Genomic DNA, 19,912 nt, shown 5'->3' on the forward strand with positions numbered 1-19,912 from the left:
GAGCACGAGCAGGGGGAGGGGCAGAGGAAGAGGGAGAAGCAGAATCCCTACTCGGCAGGGAGTCTGCTTCCTCCTTTGACCTGCTCAGCAGGGAGTCTGCTTCTCCCTCTGACCCTCCCCCTCTCATGTGTTCTCTCTCTCATTCTCTCTCTTTCTCTCTCAAATAAATCTTTAAAAAAAATTATTCTCTCAACAGCTTTTAAATATGCAATACAGTATTAACTGTAGTTACCATGCTGTACATTACATCCCCATGACTTACTTTATAACTTGATAGTTTGACTACTTTATGCATTTTCCCCATCCCACACCTGCTGTGTCTGGCAACCACCAAGGCTTTGTTTTTTCTTTTTCTTAGATTCTGCATGAAGGTGAGATAATACAAATTTGTCTTTCTCTGTCTCACTTATTTCACTTCGCATAATGCCCTCAAGGTCTATTCATTTTATTACATATGGCAAGATTTCTTCTTTTATGGCTAGGTAATATTCCATTTATGTGTGTGTATCATATTTTCTTCACTTGATCTTAGCCAAAAGGCCGAGAAGCGATTCATATTTTCTTTATCCGATTATCCATCAGTGGACACTTAGGTTTTTATATCTTGGTTATTGTGAATAATGCTGTGTACAAGGGGGTGCATATATCTTTTTAAGTTAGTGTTTTTTGTTTCTTTGGATAAGTACCAGAACTGGATTAATGGAGCATACAGTTGTTCTATTTTTAATATTTTGAGGAGCCCCTGTATTTTCCATTGGTTGTACCAGTTTACATTCCCACCAGCAGTACCTGAGATTTCCCTTTTCTCCAACAATTATATCTTATCTTTTTAATAATGGCTATCCTGACAGGTGTGATATGATCCGTCATTGTGGTTTTGCATTTGCCCGATCAGGAGGTTGAGCATGTTGGTGGCCATGTGTAGGCCTTCCTCTTTGGAAACATGTCTGTTGAGATCCTTTACCAATTTTTAAATTAGATTGTTTTTTGATATTAAGTTTCATGAGTTCCTTATATAGTTGAGATATTAACCCCTAATCAGATATGATTTGTTTTTCTTTTTGCTGTTCTGATTGGGTGATTTCTACTACCCTGTCTTATGCATCACTGATCCATTCTTCATCATCTGATCTGCAATTGATTCCCTATACTGTGTTTTTCATTTCAGTTACTATATTCTTTAGTTCTGATTCTTCAGCTCTCTTTTTAAACTTTCTCTTTGTTGAAGTTCTCACTGTATTCTCCTATTTTTCTTCTGAGTTTGGTGAACATCTTTTTGGTCATGACATTGAACTTTTTTTTAAGGTTTTATTTATTTATTTGACAGAGAGCACAAGCAGGGGGAACAGTAGAGGGAGAGGGAGAAGCAGGATGCCTGGGGCTCAATCCCAGGACCCTGGGATCATGACCTGAGCCGAAGGCAGATACTTAACCATCTGAGCCACCCAGGTGCCCCAACATTGAACTTATTTGGTAGATTGCTTACCTCCATTTCATTTAGGGTTTTTGTTTTTTGTTTGTTTGTTTGAAGCTTTGTTTTGTTCTTCTGGAATATATTCCTCTGTCTCCTTGCTTTGCCTAGCTGTGTATACTAGTTAGATCAGTTATGTTTCCCTGTTTTGAAGGAGTGGCTTTATGTAAAAGGTGTCCTGTGGGGGCTCAGCCGTGCAAACCCCCTTCATCACCTGAGGCAGGTACCCCAGGGGTATCCCCTTTGTGGGCTGTGTGCACTCTCTTGTGTCTGGGCCACAGTTGGTGTGAACTTGTTGATGTGCAGGACTGTCCTCCTTTGTGGCTGTGAGGCCCAGCGGCAGCTGCTAGTGGTACACTGGCGAATGGGGCTGACCCTGACCCATCTGGCTGAGAGGCCCGGCTGCAACAGCTGCAGGCACTCTAGTGTGCATGGCTGGCCTCCCCAGGGTAGGGGCGGCTTGGGGGTGGATTGCTGGTGCCATTCATTGGAAGCTGTCCACTGGATGGTGGGGGGATGTGTTTTGGAGGGGCTCAGATGCTTGCTGAGGCTGCCTGCAATCTCTTTTTTTGATTGCAGAGTTTAACCATCTTTTTAATTACTTACAAGGGGATGTCATTTTGCTATTAGTTTTCTATATGCCTTCTTGCATTTTTGTTCTTCCTTTTACTGCATTACTGTCTTGTGTTTAGTTGATTTTTTTTTTTTTTTTTTAGAGAGAGAGAGAGTGGGGGGAAAGGCAGAAGGAGAGGGAGAAGGAGAATCTTAAAGCAGGCTCCAGTGCCCAGCATGGAGCCCGATGTAGGGCTGCATCTCACCAACCCCAAGATCATGACCTGAGCCGAAATCAAGAGTTGGATGCTTAACTGACTGAGCCACCCAGGTGCCCCTGGTTGATTTTTTAAATATTAAAATGTTTAAATTGCTATCTCATTTCCTTCATGTATCTTCTATAGCTATTTTCCTTGTGGTTACCATGGGGAATATTTGACATCCTAAAGTTACAACATTTGTATTGGTTTGTATTTATATTAGCCTAACTTCAGTAGCATATTAAAACTCTACTCCTTTACAGCTCCATTCCCACACCTTTTTGTTGTAAAGGTCACAAAATTACATCTTCACACATTGCTCCAAAACATAAACTAATAATTCTTTTAAATCTGTTAGTCTCTTAAATTATGTAGAAGATAAAATTTGGAGGTACAAAACAGTTACAGTGATACTAGTTATTAGACTGATAATTGCTTCTTAAAAATGTATTAGTCTCTTAAATCTGTAGAGAACAAAAAGTGTAGTTACAAACTTTTGCTGCAGTGATACTAGCTTTTTTTTTTTTTTTAATTAATGTATAATGTATTCTTTGTTTCAGGGATACAGGTCTGATTCATCAGTCATTTAAAAATTTTTTTTAATTTTTTTTTTTAGATTTTATTTATTTATTTGAGAGAGAGAGAGACAGAGATAGAGAGAGCACAAGTGGGGAGGAGAGCGAGAAGCAGGCTCCCTGCAGAGCAAGGAGCCTGATGCGGGACTTGATCCCAGGACCCCGGGATCATGACCTGAGCTGAAGGCAGACGCTTAACTGACTGAGCCACCCAGGCGCCCTGTGATTCATCAGTCTTAAACAATTCAGTGTTCACCATAGCACATACCCTCCCCAATGTCTATTACCCAGCCACCCCATCCCTCCCACCCCCCTCCACTCCAGCAACCCTCAGTTTGTTTCCTGAGATTAAGAGTCTCTTATGGTGGGGCGCCTGGGTGGCTCAGATGGTTAAGCGTCTGCCTTCGGCTCAGGTCATGATCCCAGGGTCCTGGGATCGAGTCCCACATCAGGCTCCCGGCTCAGCGGGGAGCCTGCTTCTCCCTCTGACCCTCTCCCCTCTCATGCTGTTTCTCTCTCGCTCGCTCTCTAAAAAATAAATAAAAATCTTAAAAAAAAAAAAAAAAAAGAGTCTCTTATGGTTTGTCTCCCTCTCTGGTTTTGTCTTGTTTCATTTTTCCCTCTCTTCCCCTATGATCCTCTGTCTTGTTTCTCAAAAAAAAAAAAAAAAAAAAAAAAAGCTTGCCATTTGCAACGATGTGGATGGAACTAGAGGGTATTACGCTAAGCGAAATAAGTCAATTAGAGAAAGACAATTATATGATCTCACTGATATGTGGAATTTGAGATACTAGCTTTTATAATTGCCCATGTATTTAGTATTTATCTTCAGTGAGATTTTTATCTCTTCATATTAACTTTGAGTTACTGATTCTTTTATGTTACCTTGCATGACTCCCTTGCACATTTCTTGCCTGGTAGATCCTAGTGGTAATGAAATCCCTCAGCTTTTTAAAAATTATTTTTAAAAAATTTAAAGAACACGCAAGTGCGAGTGGGGAAAGAGCAGAGGGGGAGGGTGATGGAGGGGGAAAGAATCTTTTTTAAAAAAAATATTTTATTTATTTATATGACAGAGATATAGCACAAGCAGGCAGAGCATCAGGGAGAGGGAGAAGCAGACTCCCTGCTGAGCAGGGAGCCTAATGCGGGGCTCGATCCCAGGACCCTGGGATCATGACCTGAGCCGAAAGCAGCCGCTTAACCGACTGAGCCACCCAGGTGTGCCCCAAGGGTAAAGAATCTTAAGCAGCCTGACACAGTCATGACCTGAGCCGAAACTAAGAGTTGGATGCTTGACTGACTGAGCCACCAGGTGCTCTTGGCCTCTAAAGTTTCTGATGAGAAATACAATTTTTTTGAGGATCCCTTCCTTGTATGCGCTGGTTTGTTTCTCTCTTGCAGCTTTTAAGACTCCCTTTGTCTTTTGAAAGTTTATTTATAATGTGTCTCAGTGTGGGTCTCTTTGAGTTCATATTCTTTGGAGTTCATTGAGCTTCTTGAATGTTTATTATATTCATATCTTTCCTCAACTTAGGGAAGTTTTCAGTCATTATTTTTTGAAATATGCTGTCTGCCCCTTTCTCTCTCTCTTCCTCTGGGACTCCCACAGTTCGTACATTGATCTGCTTGTTGGTGTCCCAGAGGTCTCTTAGGATTTGTTCACTGTTCCTTCAATCCTTTTTGTCAGTTTTTTTTTTTTTTTAAGATTTTATCTATTTATTTGACAGAGCGAGTGAGCGAGAGAGAGCACAAGCAGGGGGGGAGAGGGAGAAGCAGGCTCCCTGCAGGAACCTGACTGTGGGGCTCCATCCCATGACCCTGCAATCATGACCTGAGCCAAGGGCAGATGCTAACTAACTGAGCCCCAAGGTGGTCCAGTCCTTTTTGTCAGTTCTTTAAACTTGATAATTTCCATTCTTGTATTTTCATGTTCACTGATTCTTCTCCCTACTGAAAAATGCCTTTGAATCCCTATAGTGAAATTTTCCATTCATTTTTTTACTTTCAGCACCAGAATTTCTTTGTGATTTTATTTAGGTTTCTATCTCATTATCAATATTTCCATTTTGTTAATATATTTTCACTTTCCTCACATCTTCCTTTAGTTCTTTGATCATCTCTAGGACAATTGTTTTAAAGTCTTTGTGTAGTATATTTACCGTAAGGTCTTTTTTAGGGACTGTTGATTTTTTTCCCTTCAGATGGGCCATGCTTTCCTGTTTCTTTGTATGCTTTGTAATTTTTGTTGTTGAAAACTAGACCTTTGAATCTAATAATACTATAACTCTGGATAACGGATTCTCCTCCTTCCCCAGGTTTTCCTGTTTTTTATATTCTTTTTGTTTTGGATTGTTGTAGGCTGTCTGTGCTAAGGACTAGCCGGAGGTGTAAACTTAAGATTTTTTTAAGGACTTTCCTAAGTCTTTTCCAGGGCATGCATTATCACTCTAATTTTCTTTGTTTATGTAGTTGTTTTTGTATGTCTTTAACATCGTCCAGGTCTTCCCCTAGTTTCAAGGCTATGATCCAGAGTTTCAAAATAGTTACATGAGACTGATGCTGCCAGTGTAATTGTTGTCTACGTTGGGAGACCAGTTCCTGGTGCTTCTTACTTTGTCTTCTTCCCAGAATCATCTTCTTCTTTTTTTTTTTTTTCTTTCAAGATTTTATTTACCCATTTGACAGAGAGAGAGAGTGAGAATGGGAACACAAGCAGAGGGAGTGGGAGAGGGAGAGGCAGGCTTCCCGCGGAGCAGGGAGCCTGATGTGGGGCTTGATCCCAGGACCCCGGGATCACGACCTGAGCTGAAGGCAGACGCTTAACGACTGAGCCACCCAGGCGCCCCCCCCCCCGAATCTTCTATGTTTTGAAATCAGGAATTATCAGACTTCCAACTTTATTCTTTTTTTAAGATTGTTTTGGTTAGAGTCTTTTGTGACTCTTCTCAGGATTTTTCCACTTTTTCAAAATGCACCGTTGGAATTTTGATGGGGATTGTGTTGAATCTGCATATTGCTTTTAGTATTGATATGTTAACAATATTAAGTTTTCTAATTCATGAACATGGATATTTTTTCATTTATTTGTGTCTTCTTTAATTCCTTTCTGCACTGTCTTTTGAGTTCTCATAGTTTATTTTACATATATAATGGTTACCATTTACCACTTGGGTACGTTGGAGTCTTATTATTTTTCAAAGTATTTCATGTCATGAGTAATTTATATAAATAAGAATGAAGGGATGGTGAAGAACAGCTTTATTAGAAATTTTTATAAGATTTTAACATAGCAGACTTCTGTATCAAGTACATTTTGGCAAACGCATCAGAAAGATGAAAGACTACTATTATATGTTAGCAAAGTGAAATGGCAAGGGCTCTTATCACACTGTATTCTATGGTGAATTCTTTCCTGTTGAATAACTAACTGAATGAAAATACCTCATTTTTTTATGTTCTTAGAAATATGTCATTCAGTCATTAATTCTTAAGCTTGAGATTATTAATCTGAGCTATTGTCTAAAGACTCATAGTTTTAGACTTTATTTCTGATGAATTTCACCATCATTAGAGTCTAGAAGTGTGCTCAGGCTTTTTGCATTCTTGTTCTCATTTATTAATGAGATTTTTCTTGTCATTGCTCTGAGGAGCAGGAAATAAATTCTGAATTGTCCACTATATTTAATGAAAGCTTAAAAGACAACAGAGACCACTCTGTGGTCTTTTATATCTTCTTGAAAGGTGATACAACAGTTTGGGCAATGCAGTAAGAAAATTGAAAGATGGCTGTTTCACTATTGCATCACACTTCTAGGTGATTTGATCATTCTTTCATTTTTTCTTCTTCTTTTTTTTTTTTTTTTTTTACTGTTGTAGCTTTTTAAAGCACAATTGGAAATAATTGATGAATAATGATAAATAAGTGGCAGAATAAGGTAGAGGAAAAGTAAGAACACTAAGATCCCACAGTTTTTCTTAGATTAATAAAAAGACTCCAGTGGACCCAAATCATAATTGAAACATAGATTGGGTTTTGTTTTTCAAAAATAAGTAACTTTCCATTTTGTACTTCGGAAGATCTCTAAGAATAAAAGTCTTGAAATACCAATCCATAAAAGTAGTGAGAACTACTCATGAAAGAAACTTAAGAACTAAAATTAGGTGCATTAGATTCTAATGCTATACAGAAGGTTAAAAGAAATGGGAGTCCTTTGTTGTTCAAAAAAAAAAAAAATCTTTTGGGGTGGGCTTATTCGGAGTTAACTGAAAAAAAAAAATTTTTTTTTTTTTTTTTATCATTTAAGGCTTTAGGGGACCAGATACTATTTGTAAATCGTCCTGATAAGAAGAAAATTCTTTTCTTCAATGATAAGAGCTGTCAGTTTTCTGTGGATGAAGGTGAGCCTTTCTGTTTAATTTTCAAATACGTTAGAAATAGAAGGTGACAAAATTTATATTTGTAATCAAGTTATAACTTAAATTTTATAGTAGTGCTTTTTAGCTTTATCATCTCTTAGAGCACAGCTAATAATCTTACCACTAACATTGTTTCTCAGAATGCAATTTGAAATATGTAATTTGAAAGATTTTAGGTTAATTGTACTTATCATAGTATAGTAGGTTATGATATGCTTATAGCTCAGCTGTACCAAGTAGCTTATTTCTTTAATTCTGTTATTTTACAAATATTACTTCATATCTTGATATGAAAGCTTGATGCAGGATGGGAAAAAACAAACTTTTGTTGGTGACTGATATTCTCTTAAATAACTTGTGAGTCTTTTGATTATCAGACTGGATAGGCAAGATTACTTTTTTCTGACTATTGTAGAGTCAGATGCTAAGTAAGCTTCTGTTGAATCTTGTACTAAACGTATGATACCTATGTTTTGAATTTTAGTTTAAAAATGTTTCAGGGGCACCTGGGTGGCTCAGTTGGTTGAGTTTCTGACTCGATTTTGCCTTAGGTCATGGACTCAGGGTTGTGGAATTGAGCCCTGCATTGGGTTCCCCGCTTGGTGCAGAGTTTTCTTGAGATTCTCTCTCTTCCACTCCTTCTGCTCCCCCCACTCCCTGCTTGTGTGAGGGCTTTGTCTCTCAAACAAAATCTTTAAAAAAAAATATTTCATCAATATTTGTCAGGTAAAATAGTTAAACAAGGGTTTAGTCATGGAAATCTTTACTATACAAGTAGAAATTCTCATTTAGACAAATATATTGTACTGTAAATTGTATTAATTTTGAACTAAAAAGGCAAGAAAAGGACTAAACGCCATTTTAATTATAAAATTTGAAAAGTAATACAAACTCATACCAAAAAATTCTAACAATATAGAATTACATAAAGTAACAAAGTAATATTAGATTCCAAATAGTGAAACTATTGCTATGACTGCCTGGGAGGCCTAGTGACTCTTGTTTATTGTATTGAATAAAAGAGATTCTACTGAAGAAATAATTTTGTATAAAAAATGGACATATAATTCTTATCCCTTTAGTAGCCCATACATATCTTGATTATGATTTTGTAATTTGTACTATGTAAGTTTTTCTTTCATATGTTATCTGGCTGTAGATACTCAGGCTTGTGGTGCTTGTAGATAGGAGTTCAGTCAATCTGAAGTTACTTAGATGACCATGATTTATTTTAGGAAATAGAATGTTGTATTTTGGTGGAAAATTGTGATTGAGAGTACCTTGTATGCAGTTGGTTCTCAGTAAATGTTTGTTACTTTAAAAAATTGTTTTCAAAGTATTCCAGTTATTCTGTATATTGTACTTTCTAATAAGGTAAGCTTCTGTGTGTAAATAAGGGAGTAGTGAATTTCTTTTTTATATTGTAGTGATAGATGCTCATTTAAGAAAGATTTGGCTTAGCAATTTTTGTATTGCTTGAGTCTCCTTTACTCACAGTTTTGCTTTTTATGGAAACTTTTGTAATTGTCAAATTGACTTGACCCTTCGAAAAAACATAGGGGTGGACTTAATCTTTAAGATACTTACAGGTTTAAAAAAAAATAGCTGATTCCTTTATTCTTTGGCATAGTTAATCCATTTGAAAAAATGCAGTATTAAAAAACATAAGTATCACATGTTCAAGTAGGAAGATCTTACAGTGAAAAGCAGGTATGTTTTTCCTTTCGCTAATTTGAGTCCCTTTCATTTGTGGCACTACTTAACTGGTTTTATTTTAATTCTTTGGTGGTTCCCTTATTGTATTAAATAATATGCTTATATTTTTATTTCTTGATTTTTCAACTTGAAGTATTTTGACTTATTCTTATCATGTTACTGATTACACCTGCTGTCTCTCTTCTTCACTTTCTAATACTGTATAGCACTAGTTTTAGTTTCTCTGCCATTTTTCTTGTTACCTTTAACAATCAAAATAATTGAATGTTCTCAGGGAATTTTTAGTATTAAGTCCACTCTGCAGATGGCAGCATAGTGCAGCAGATCTGTAGATGTTCAAATTGGGGCAAATGGTGAGGTTGCAGTAGCTCTGTAAGAATAGGGTGGAACTCTAGGATTTCTTGATAATAATTCATTGGAGAAATTTTAAGAGAATCATTCTGTTCCGCTATAATCCTCACAGTAATCATTATACCAAGTCATTAGTATTTTCTGTCCCCAGTGCAATTTTTCTGTGGATATCACTGTTGTAACTTTACTCAGCTTTTTCCTGTTTGTGTACCTTTTTCTATATTTCTATTTCTTAATATTACTCCTGTTTTCATTTGCCATTTTATATGGGCTTTGTTGGCTTAAACTCTTCCTATCTCCTTATTACTTGGCTTATAAGGACAAGATGAGGATTTTCCTTTTCTTTCTTTCCTTTTTTTTTTTTTTAAGATTTATTTATTTGGGAAAAAAAGATGTATTTAAGAGGGGGGGCAAAAGGAGAGGAAGAGAGAGTCCTTTTTTTTTTTTTTTTTTTTTAAAGATTTTTATTTATTTATTTGACAGAGAGAGACACAGCAAGAGAGGGAATACAAGCAGGGGGAGTGGGAGAGGGAGAAGCAGGCTTCCCACTGAGCAGGGAGCCCGATGCGGGGCTCGATCCCGAAGGCAGACGCTTAACGACTGAGCCACCCAGGCGCCCCAGGAAGAGTCTTAAGCAGACGCTGGGCCGAGCATGTCTGACGCAGGGCTCAGTCTCAAGACCCTGAGATCATGACCTGAGCCAAAACCAAGAGTCAGACGCTTAATCGACTGAGCCACCCAGGCGCCCCAAGATGAGGATTTTCACTTTCTTCCACTCAGATTATAAAAGTAACCATGTATGCTTGTTAGTAAACTCCCACATATCTGTAAATAAATTGTATAAATTGTTTGATGTTTATTTTTCTAGTTTACTTTTTCTCTGTTAGAGGTATTCTATAATGCTATATGGCGCCTGGGTGGCTCAGTTGGTTAAGCGACTGCCTTTGTTCGGCTCAGGTCATGATCCTGGAGTCCCGGGATCGAGTCCCACATCGGGCTCCCTGCTCGGCAGGGAGTCTGCTTCTCCCTCTGACCCTCCTCCCTCTTGTGCTCTCTCTCTCGCAAATAAAAAAAATTAAAAAATAAATAAAAATAAAAATGCTATATGGCTGTTTAGTATTCCATTATGTAAGTGTACCTGATGAATGGATTTTTTTAAGTACTTAATAATGCTGCAGCAAATATTATACATTTTTATGTTAATGAAATAGCCATATAATATCAGAAGGTATTGGGAGGGGAAATTGACAAATCATTTTTGCATCTAGTAAGTCTTTGTTGTTGTGGACTTATTTAATAGGTGTTGAAGTATATTACTAGATTTCCTAATATTGACTGTCCTTGTACTCCTAGAATAATGCTTTTTTAACTATATATTTCTGGACTCTTTTTCTATGTATTTAAGGGTTTTTGCTTTACTATCCAGTTTTCTTTTTTTGTTTACTTTCTCAGGGTTTGGTTTGTGTGTGTTATGCTGGATACATCAAAAGAGAAGTACAGTTTTCCTCTCTTCCTTCCTACCTTTTTCCTTCCTTTTCCATTCTTTCCTTATGAGAGTATTCAATTCCTTGAAGATTTGAACACAAACGCCCATGAGTGTATCTGTCTTGTTGCTTCTTTCACAGTATTCTTATCTTCTTTGGTTATGTCTTTCATTAAGTTTCCCACATTATAAATTAATTTTGGTAATTTCTGCTTTCCTAAAATCATCCATTTTTGATTTTCAGATTTAATAGCATATAGTTTTTGCAGAGTATGGCTCCATAATTTAATTTTTTTCTGTAATTTTCCCTTTTTAAATTGCTAACTTTTTGTATTTGGACTTTCTCCCTTACTTCCTTGTTATGCTAACTGTTGGTTTATCTATTTTGCTTTTGTTGTTCTATTTTTATTTTAAAGAAAAATATCTGTCACATCACCCTTTATACATACTAGTTTTTGACTATATGAGTGGTGACTGAGCAAACATTAAAATCTGCCATTGTTTTTTTGTTGTTTTAATTTTGCTATTACTTCCTGGTTATGTTTTCCTGCAGAATTTTTGGTTTATAAACATTCTTGACAGTCATAGTTTAAGGATTGTATCATAATCATTGTAAAGCATCCCTCTTTGTTGTATTTAATGTTCTTTGAAGTCTGGCTTTATCTCATATTACTCTTTTAATCCCTTCCCTTTTTTTGGACTGATGTATTTTTGCCCATTCTTTTTTTTTTTTTTTTTTTTAAGATTTTTATTTGACAGAGAGAGACACAGTGAAAGGCGGAACACAAGCAGGGGGAGTAGGAGAGGGAGAAGCAGGCTTCCCGCTGAGCAGGGAGCCCGATGCAGGGCTCGATTCCAGGACCCTGGGATCATGACCTGAGCCAAAGGCAGACACTTAACGACTGAGCCACCCAGGCGCCCCTTTTCGCCCATTCTTTTACTGTATACCCTGTCTTCTTTTGTTTAAATATTTCCTTTGTAATTGGCATATAGTTGGTTTTAACTTTTGAAGTGTCATTTTATATTAATTATCTTTATTACATGATATATTCTCCCATTATTTGTTTGGAAAGTATAATTTTGGGAGGTTCTCATATCTACAGAGTGATTCTCTGTATCTCTAATTTGCTTAAACTATAGGTATCATTTTATCAACTTCGTTCTTTGTTTTTATTTCCTAATTGACACTTTCTGGGATTTTGGTAACAATCTGTGTATTCCTGAATTCACTTACTCAACAAGAGTTCACTTATTCAACAAATATTTACTGATGTCCTACTATATGCCCCAGTTATTTTGCTAAATGCAGGGGATACAGTAATGAACAAGATAGACAAGTCTCTGCCTTTATGGAGTTTGCATTCTAAAGGATAAAGTAAACAATATAAAAAATAAAACATGATGACAGATTGTATCAAATTCTAGGAAAGAGACAAATGAAGTATGTGCAAGCTGGTAAAGCAGTAGGAGGGGTGAACTCCGAGAAGACGGCTGTGGAAGAATGAGATGGAGCTAGCCTTGCAGAGTACCAGAGTGGTGCCCATGTGGGTGCTGTTGTGGGGGAAGTGGGGTTCAAGCAGACAGTAGTAAAAGCAAAGGCTGTAGTAAAGACTTTGATTTTTTTCGTAGGCCAGTTGTTTTTAATCCTTAAATCTGATTCAGTGGAGCCTGAGGAACAAATATTTTGTAACATGTTCTTTGCTCTTGTAAAATAAAATTTCTAGATGATATAACCTACTTTGAGACATAATTTCTTAAAAGTTTGTATAATACAGGGATGCCTGGCTGGCTCAGTCAGTAGAGCATGTGACTCTTGATCCCAGGGTGGTGAGTTCAAGCCCCCACACTGGGCACAGAGCTTACTTAAAAAAAAAAAAGTAGGTGCACCTGGGTGGCTCAGTCGGTTAGGTGTCCAACTCTTGATTTCAGCTCAGGTCATGATCTCAGGGTTTTGAGATCGAGCTCTGAACTGGGGGTGGAGCCTGCTTAAGATTCTTTCTCTCCCTCTCCCTTTGCTATCCCCCCTTAAAAAAAAAAAAAAAAAGTATAGTACCCTAACAGAAAGGAGAAAAAAAAGGAAATTGGTTTATATTTACAAATATATTTCAATATTTATAATTATTCAAGCATATTTATATTAGAATATAAAAGGAATATAAATAACCAGTGTCTACATTTATATGTAGAGTCACCATTGAGTGTGATGGCTACAAATGGACCAATACAGGTGTGATGCAATGGCAACCTATATACCATAATTAGTGTTTTCCTTAAGTGATAAAGAATGTGTGGCAAAGGTCTGCAAAATACAAAGTGATGTTTTTCTGAGATTTTCAAAGGTTAATCATACTATATTCTCTATTATACATTGTATGTTCCTAGAAAATCGTGTGTAAAAAACATAAAAAGTACTTTATATATGTAAACAGAATTTGATTCTTATTATCAACTGGTGTTTTTCATTAATCTCTATACTTTCTAAGACAGACGGCTGGGAGGAAGAAAGGTTTTTCAACAACGGCGGTATTGATAATTTGGAGCTGGATAATTTTTTTTGGTGTTGGGGTTGTCACTGTGCATTGTAGATATTTAGCAGAATCCCTGGCTTCTTTAGATGCTAGTAGCATACCTTCCCCCACAGTGTGACGACCAAAAATGTATCCAGGCATTACCAAATGTTCCACAGGAAGCAAAACTGTCTGGTTTGAGAATTATATTAAAGGTACAGTTGTGTTTATAAAATAGACAACAGTTAATTAAGATATGTTGTCTTCAGACTTCTTTTCTTGAATTCTTTCATTCAGCACATTCAGTGATACAGAGATGTCAAAGTGAATAAGGTCTCCGTTCTTGAGCTTACCTAAGGCTGAGGGAACATTGACACGGGAACACAGATGGTGGTTCTTGCATACTGTCATTGTGATGTTTGTATAGTGCTGTAGACGCTGGGGGAATAAGTCACGATCCGCAGGAACTTCAGGGTTCGGACACTGTTCTTGGAGTTGAAATTGTCAGTACGGCGGCATACATCACTAATTTAAAAAAAGTGAGTTTTTCCAAATGATATAAGTTGTGTGTGTTTCCAGAGAAGATCCACTGAAAATTGATGCATATCTTAACATTTATCTTCTTCTTCCTCTTTGTTTGTATTTTACTCAAAATGCTTTGTCCTATTGTATTGATGGAGATTTTTGTGTTAGTCCAGTAGATGGCAGTCTTAGCTTAAGAGGAAATACTGGAGTGATGAAGCTTTCAGTCACGTTGAAGACTCCCCCTTCATTTTATCTGTAATAGAAGCAAATGTCCTAAAATGAGATATAGCACAAGTAAGGAGAGAGCTTATTTGTAGTAATTTAGGAAGTCAAATAGGTAAGTGAACACAGAGTAGTTGAACTTAGGTATATGTCTTATTTCACAAAGGCATTTATTTCCTTTTATCAGGATCTTACTCATTTAGAGGCAGTATATAAATGCAGTGGTCAGGATGATGGTTTGAATAGTTAACCTGTAAGTTTGTATCTTAGCTCTGCTCCTTATTAGCTTAGGCAAGATACTTCTGAGATTTCTCATCTATAAAATAGGAATAAGGGTATCTGTCTCATGGTCCTTAGGAGAATTAAATGAGTTAAAAATAAATGTGTGTAGAGCTTGGAACAGAGCCTGGCACATAGTAAGAGTAATAGTAACAGTAATATTAGCTATTATTGGAAGAATTGGAAATACCAAATAGTCCCGAAATACTAGGTGTTTAAATCTCATCTGGTTATTTATTCACGTTTACTTTAGCTATCTGGTTATTGACTAAGTGATCCGTAGACTTGCGTTTTGTCAGATAGCAAAGAACCAGAGCCTGTATAACAGTCTGAGGCCACATTTGCGATGATCTTTTGCAGTTATAGAATGTTTGTTGGTGTTCCTGGTGAGAAGTCCAGTGACAGTCTGACTTTTCTTTCATTTTTTCTAACTCATTCTTTTCTGCCTAGAAACTTAAACAATTTCAGCTTTATCCTTAGAATACAGGGCTTCTCCCAGAAGCTCTTTTCCTGGGGCTCTGATGCTGTTTTAGTTCATTATTTTTTTATGGCTTTCCATTCGGATGTACTTTAAAACAATTTTCCTGATGCTCCACAGATAGAAATGAAATGTTTTTGTTTTGCTATATGCTATTATAAATAATACTTAATACTTGCACATAAATATATGTGCACTTGCCTGATTATTTCCTTATTGTAGTTTTCTTTTAAGTAGAATTGCGAGATGAGAAAATAAGGCATATTTAAAACATCTTCAACACATTGCCTGTCATGCCTTTTGTAAAGTTCGCACCAATTTTGGGGGACCCATTTACCTTCACAGCAGTCTATGAAAAGGTATCCAGTTCTTTACCCTTACCAGTACTAGATGTTTTTAGTTAACTTTGCCAGCCTCGTAGAAAATAAGGGTTATCTTGAATTTGTATTTTCTTGCAATGACTTTATAAAATTAGAGAAAAACAGATGATTTTTCTTTGTGCCTCTGTCACCTGTACATTTTTTGTCCTTGCATACATTAAAATTAAATTTGGGATTCTCTGAGATCTTGACTTTAAAATCAGGCCCTGTTTGCCTGGGTGGCTCAGTCGGTTAAGCATCTGCCTTCGACTTGGGTCATGATCCCAGGGTCCTGGGATTGAGCCTAACGTCTGGCAGCAGGGAGCCTGCTTCTTGCTGTCCTGCTCCCTCTGCTTGTGCTCTCTCTCTGTCAAATAAATAAATGAAATCTTAAAAAAAAAAAAAATCAGGCCCTGCTTTCCATTGTTTATCTTAAGTATTTATACAGCTGTGGTACATTTTTTTTTTTTAAAGATTTTATTTATTTATTAGAGAGAGAATGAGAGACAGCAGGAGAGGGAGGAGGGTCAGAGGGAGGAGAAGCAGACACCCCGCCGAGCAGGGAGCCCGATGCGGGACTTGATCCCAGGACTCCAGGATCATGACCTGAGCCGAAGGCAGACACTTAACCATCTGAGCCACCCAGGCGCCCACAGCTGTGGTACATTTACATAGTACGTGTAATATTTAAATACTGAAACAGCACTAAGCTAAGGAAAGACAGGGATTAATGTAGAAATGTTTTATCAAAAAAAACCCCAAAGACATTTAAAAAAGTTTTTTTAGAGGGGGAGGGGCAGAAGTTAAGAGGGAGAATTTTAAGCAGGTTCCATGCCCAGTGCAGAGCCCTATGTGGGGCTCGGTCTCATGACCCTGAGATCATCAACTGAAGTCAAGAGTCTGATGCTTAATCGACTGAGCCACCCAAGTTCCCCCATTGAAGTTTTTTATTCAGGGATTTTCCTCTGAAAATAGCACAAGCAACACTTTTTTAGCAAAGAAAGTAGTTAAATTTTTTTTTTTTTTTAAGATTTTATTTATTTGAGAGAGAGACAGAGAGCATGAGAGGGAGGAGGGTCAGAGGGAGAAGCAGACTCCCTGCCGAGCAGGGAGCCCAATGCGGGACTCGATCCCGGGACTCCAGGATCATGACCTGAGCCGAAGGCAGTCGCTTAACCAACTGAGCCACCCAGGCACCCTAAATTTTGTTTTAATGTACTTTCAGTTCCATTGTACCATTAAAATTTATATTGTATTTATTTTTTTGGTGGTATGTTAATATACATATTAGCTTTCTAGACCATTGCTGTCACTATTCTAATAGGTATTATTGCCTCTGATTGTGACATAAGAGGCCTGAAGTCTGTAAACTCTAGACATGTCAAGTAGGAAGTCACAGTAGTTTCAGCCTTCAAGGAACTGAAACTGCAATGCTGCTGGGTGTATTGACTGAAAGTTGAGTAAAAGATGTTTTTATCATATATATACTTTTATTTTTATCTTTTTTCTTAGCAGAAAAATGTATACAGTTTGTTACACAGTTATATCACGTAATATTTATTTTAGATAAAGATAATTTTACATGTTGATAGTTAGAATTTAACATGTCATGGGTTAAAATGCCTGAACTATTCTTTTTTTTGGATGACATACTTCAACAGCTATGGTAAATTTGACATAAAATTCTGGTTTGGTGTTTTATGTTTAAAGATTGATTTATTTTTTAAAATTCAGATCTGCTTGCTTTGGAGAGGAAGAAGCAGGCTCCCTGCTGAGCAGGGAACCCGACATGGGGCTTGATCCCAGGACCCTGGGATCATGACCTGAGCTCAAGGCAGACACTTAACAGACTGAGCCACCCAGGTGCCCCAGATTTATTTATTTTAGAGTGAGTAGGGGGTGCAGAGGAGAAGGAGAGAGAATCTCCAGCAGAATCCCCACTGAGCGAAGCACCTGACACGGCTGGATCTCACGACCTTGAGATCATGACCTAAGCTGAAATCAAGTCGGATGCTTAACCAACTGAGCCCCCCAGGCACCTCTCAATATTGTGGGCGCCTGGGTGGCTCAGTCGATTAAGTGTCTGCCTTCAGCTCAGGTCATGATCCCTGGGTCCTGGGATCAAGTCCCACTTTGGGCTCCCTGCTCAGTGGGGAGTCTGCTCCTCCCTCTACCCCTTCTCCCTGCTCGTTATCTCTCTCTCTGTCTCAAATAAATATTTTAAAAACCCCAATATTTTGTGCTGTCTTGGAATTAGAGTGATGTTTTTATTGCTGACTTAGAAGTTTGACCTGAAGCTATTTTCTCTCAGATAAGCCGAGCAGAGCTAGTTGCATTAATCACATTGTTCTTTAGCCAAAAAAGTGGATAGATGGGGGACTTCTGGCTTACACTTAAAGTGGAGAAAGCTGATCAGAGTACTGTTGCACTCATACAGCAATAATAAACCCTGAACAGCTGCAAATTTATAGTTTTCTTGAGTCCATCAGAGAGCTGAGGTTGCAGGACAACCACCTAACCTGAAATCTAAGGAAAGACAGGCACCTCCAAGAAAAGATGGGATGTAAGTACTTGTTTACGTGGGACAGACAAAATGAACACCACTCAGAAGAATTCAGTTAAAAAAATTTTTTTTTTCCCTGAAGATTTTATCCATTCATTTGAGAGAGAGAGAGAGCGCGAGCGAGCATGAGGGGGGAAGGGGCAGAGGCAGAGGGAGAAGCAGGCTCCCCGCTGAGCAGGGAGCCCCACGTGGTGCTTGATCCCAGAACTCTGGGATCATGACCTGAGCCGAAGGCAGACACGTAACTGACTGAGCCACCCAAGCGCCCCTAAAATTTTTAATGAACTGCTAAAGGCTTAAATTGGACTAGCAAGAAGATACAGAATCCTTGGGAGCTGAGAACACATGGGAGGGAATTCATACCTACTTGCAGGCTTTCTTCCACAGACTTCACTGGTTGCTTATAAAAAAGAGAGGATAGGACTGGGTACTGTCCTCATTGGGCAGGCCTGCAGGAGGACAGTGGTAGATGCTTCAGGAAAGACATGAAGCCCTGTCTGAGGCTTCTTCCTGCCTCTCTGCTGTGAGACAGAAGCCCTAACCTGCAGGGGGAATGGAACAGAAAGAAAACCTTCCACCCCTGGGGAAGGGGCAGGAACATGTGCTGGGCCCAGGACCTCAGCACAGGGGGATGGGCAGGAACATTGAGAAGGCCATATGCCAAGATACCAAGAACATAGTACTTGACTGTCACCACGGCTTAGTCAGAATTTCAGAGAACTCCCACTCCATACCAGGCTAACAGATGTAGAGTAATGGGTAACAATGGAATTCTGTGAGAGTTGCAGGAGCTTGGAGGCAGAGAGACTGTATGAGATGCATGCTAAATGGAAGACCTAAAACTGTAGGTTGAGTAGACAATGAGAAAAACTCTCTGGCAAACAAGCCTCTACCCTAAACACAAGGTGTGGCTAGAGCAGTTTGAAGCCTGTGGTGCATTATAGGTATCCATAGCAGCAACAGATTGCAAACCAAGCTCATGTTCTGACAATAGAATGACTACATCCACACCCTAAAGGCCTAGCATAAGGAAAGATAGGGTCATATCCAGACACAAAGACTGTTTATCTCAGTCTCAGTTGTCCTACAGAGGATATCCTGCTTTTAGTATATATTTGTGTGTGTGTGTGTATCAGGCATAAAAACAAGGAGAAAAGCGATAGAGTATTGAGACAAGGGAATTAACAAAATTCGTGGGACACAGGTACTGGAAATTGTTAGACATGGAATTTAAGATAATTATGATTTATATGTTAAGGCCTCTGGTAGAAAAGGCAGGCAACATGCACGATTGTGTAGGATATTTCAGAGGTAGACATTATAAGAAAATCAAATGAAAATTATTTTTAAGATTTTTTTTTTATTTGAGAGAGAGAGAGGAGAGCACAGAGGGAGAGGGAGAAGCAGACTCCCCGCTGAGCAGGGAGCCCAATGTGGGGCTTGATCCCAGAACCCCAAGGCTATGACCTGAACTGAAGGCAGCCGCTTAACTGACTGAGCCACCCAGGTGCCCCCAAATGAAAATTTTAGTAGTGAAAAACACAGTAATAGACAAAGAATGCCTTCAGTAAGCTCATCAGTATATTTGGCATAACCAAAGGAAGAACCAGTAAACTTGAACATAGGCCTGTGCAAATTATCTAAACTAAAATGCAGAGAGAAAGCTGCGAGATAATATCACATGGTCAGAATGTATAATTTAAATCCCAGAAGGAGAGGAGAAAGAGAATAGGGCAGAAGAAATAATGGCCAAGGATTTTGAAAAACTAATGGTAGACACTGCACCAAAGATCCTAGAAGCTCAGAGAATGAGGCAAGATAATCCTCCAAAACAAATGACAAGAAAAGCACCCAGGCATTTATATTCAAACTGCTGAAAGTTGATGATGATGAGAAAATACTGAAGGTAGGAGCACCTGGGTAGCTCAGTCGGTTGGGCATCTGCCTTTGGCTCGGGTCATATCCGATGCTTAACCATCTTAGACACCCAGGCACCCCAAAAGGGAAGAACTTTCAACCTAGAATTCTGTACCCAGCAAAACCAATTTTTTTTTTTAAGGATTTTATTTATTTTAGAGAATGAGAGGGTGGGGGGAGGGGCAGAGGGAGAGGGACAAGCGACTCCCCACTGAGCAGGGAGTGTGACGTGGGG

General features: G+C 38.3%; 2 protein-coding genes across 4 annotated transcripts in view; one reads left to right on the forward strand and one right to left on the reverse strand.

Annotated features, from left to right (window-relative positions):
• Positions 1 to 15,257, reverse strand: part of SMIM18 (small integral membrane protein 18) — a 37,493-nt gene extending 22,236 nt beyond the window's left edge. For both annotated transcript variants that reach the window (XR_010409703.1, XM_064585594.1), the window contains exon 1: positions 13,688 to 15,257. The gene's annotated coding sequence lies outside the window, so the exon portion shown is untranslated. The remainder of the gene's footprint in view (positions 1 to 13,687) is intronic.
• GTF2E2 (general transcription factor IIE subunit 2) overlaps positions 1 to 19,912 on the forward strand; it is a 65,834-nt gene that overhangs the window by 37,865 nt on the left and 8,057 nt on the right. For both annotated transcript variants that reach the window (XM_064585593.1, XM_045879786.3), the window contains one exon: positions 7,166 to 7,259. In XM_064585593.1, the coding sequence (XP_064441663.1) occupies positions 7,166 to 7,259 (94 nt within the window). The remainder of the gene's footprint in view (positions 1 to 7,165; positions 7,260 to 19,912) is intronic.

Source organism: Mirounga angustirostris, unplaced genomic scaffold (assembly GCF_029215605.1).
Source record: "Mirounga angustirostris isolate CCGP_5_RB_7025 unplaced genomic scaffold, mMirAng1.0.hap1 SCAF_2, whole genome shotgun sequence".
Lineage (NCBI taxonomy): Eukaryota > Metazoa > Chordata > Mammalia > Carnivora > Phocidae > Mirounga > Mirounga angustirostris.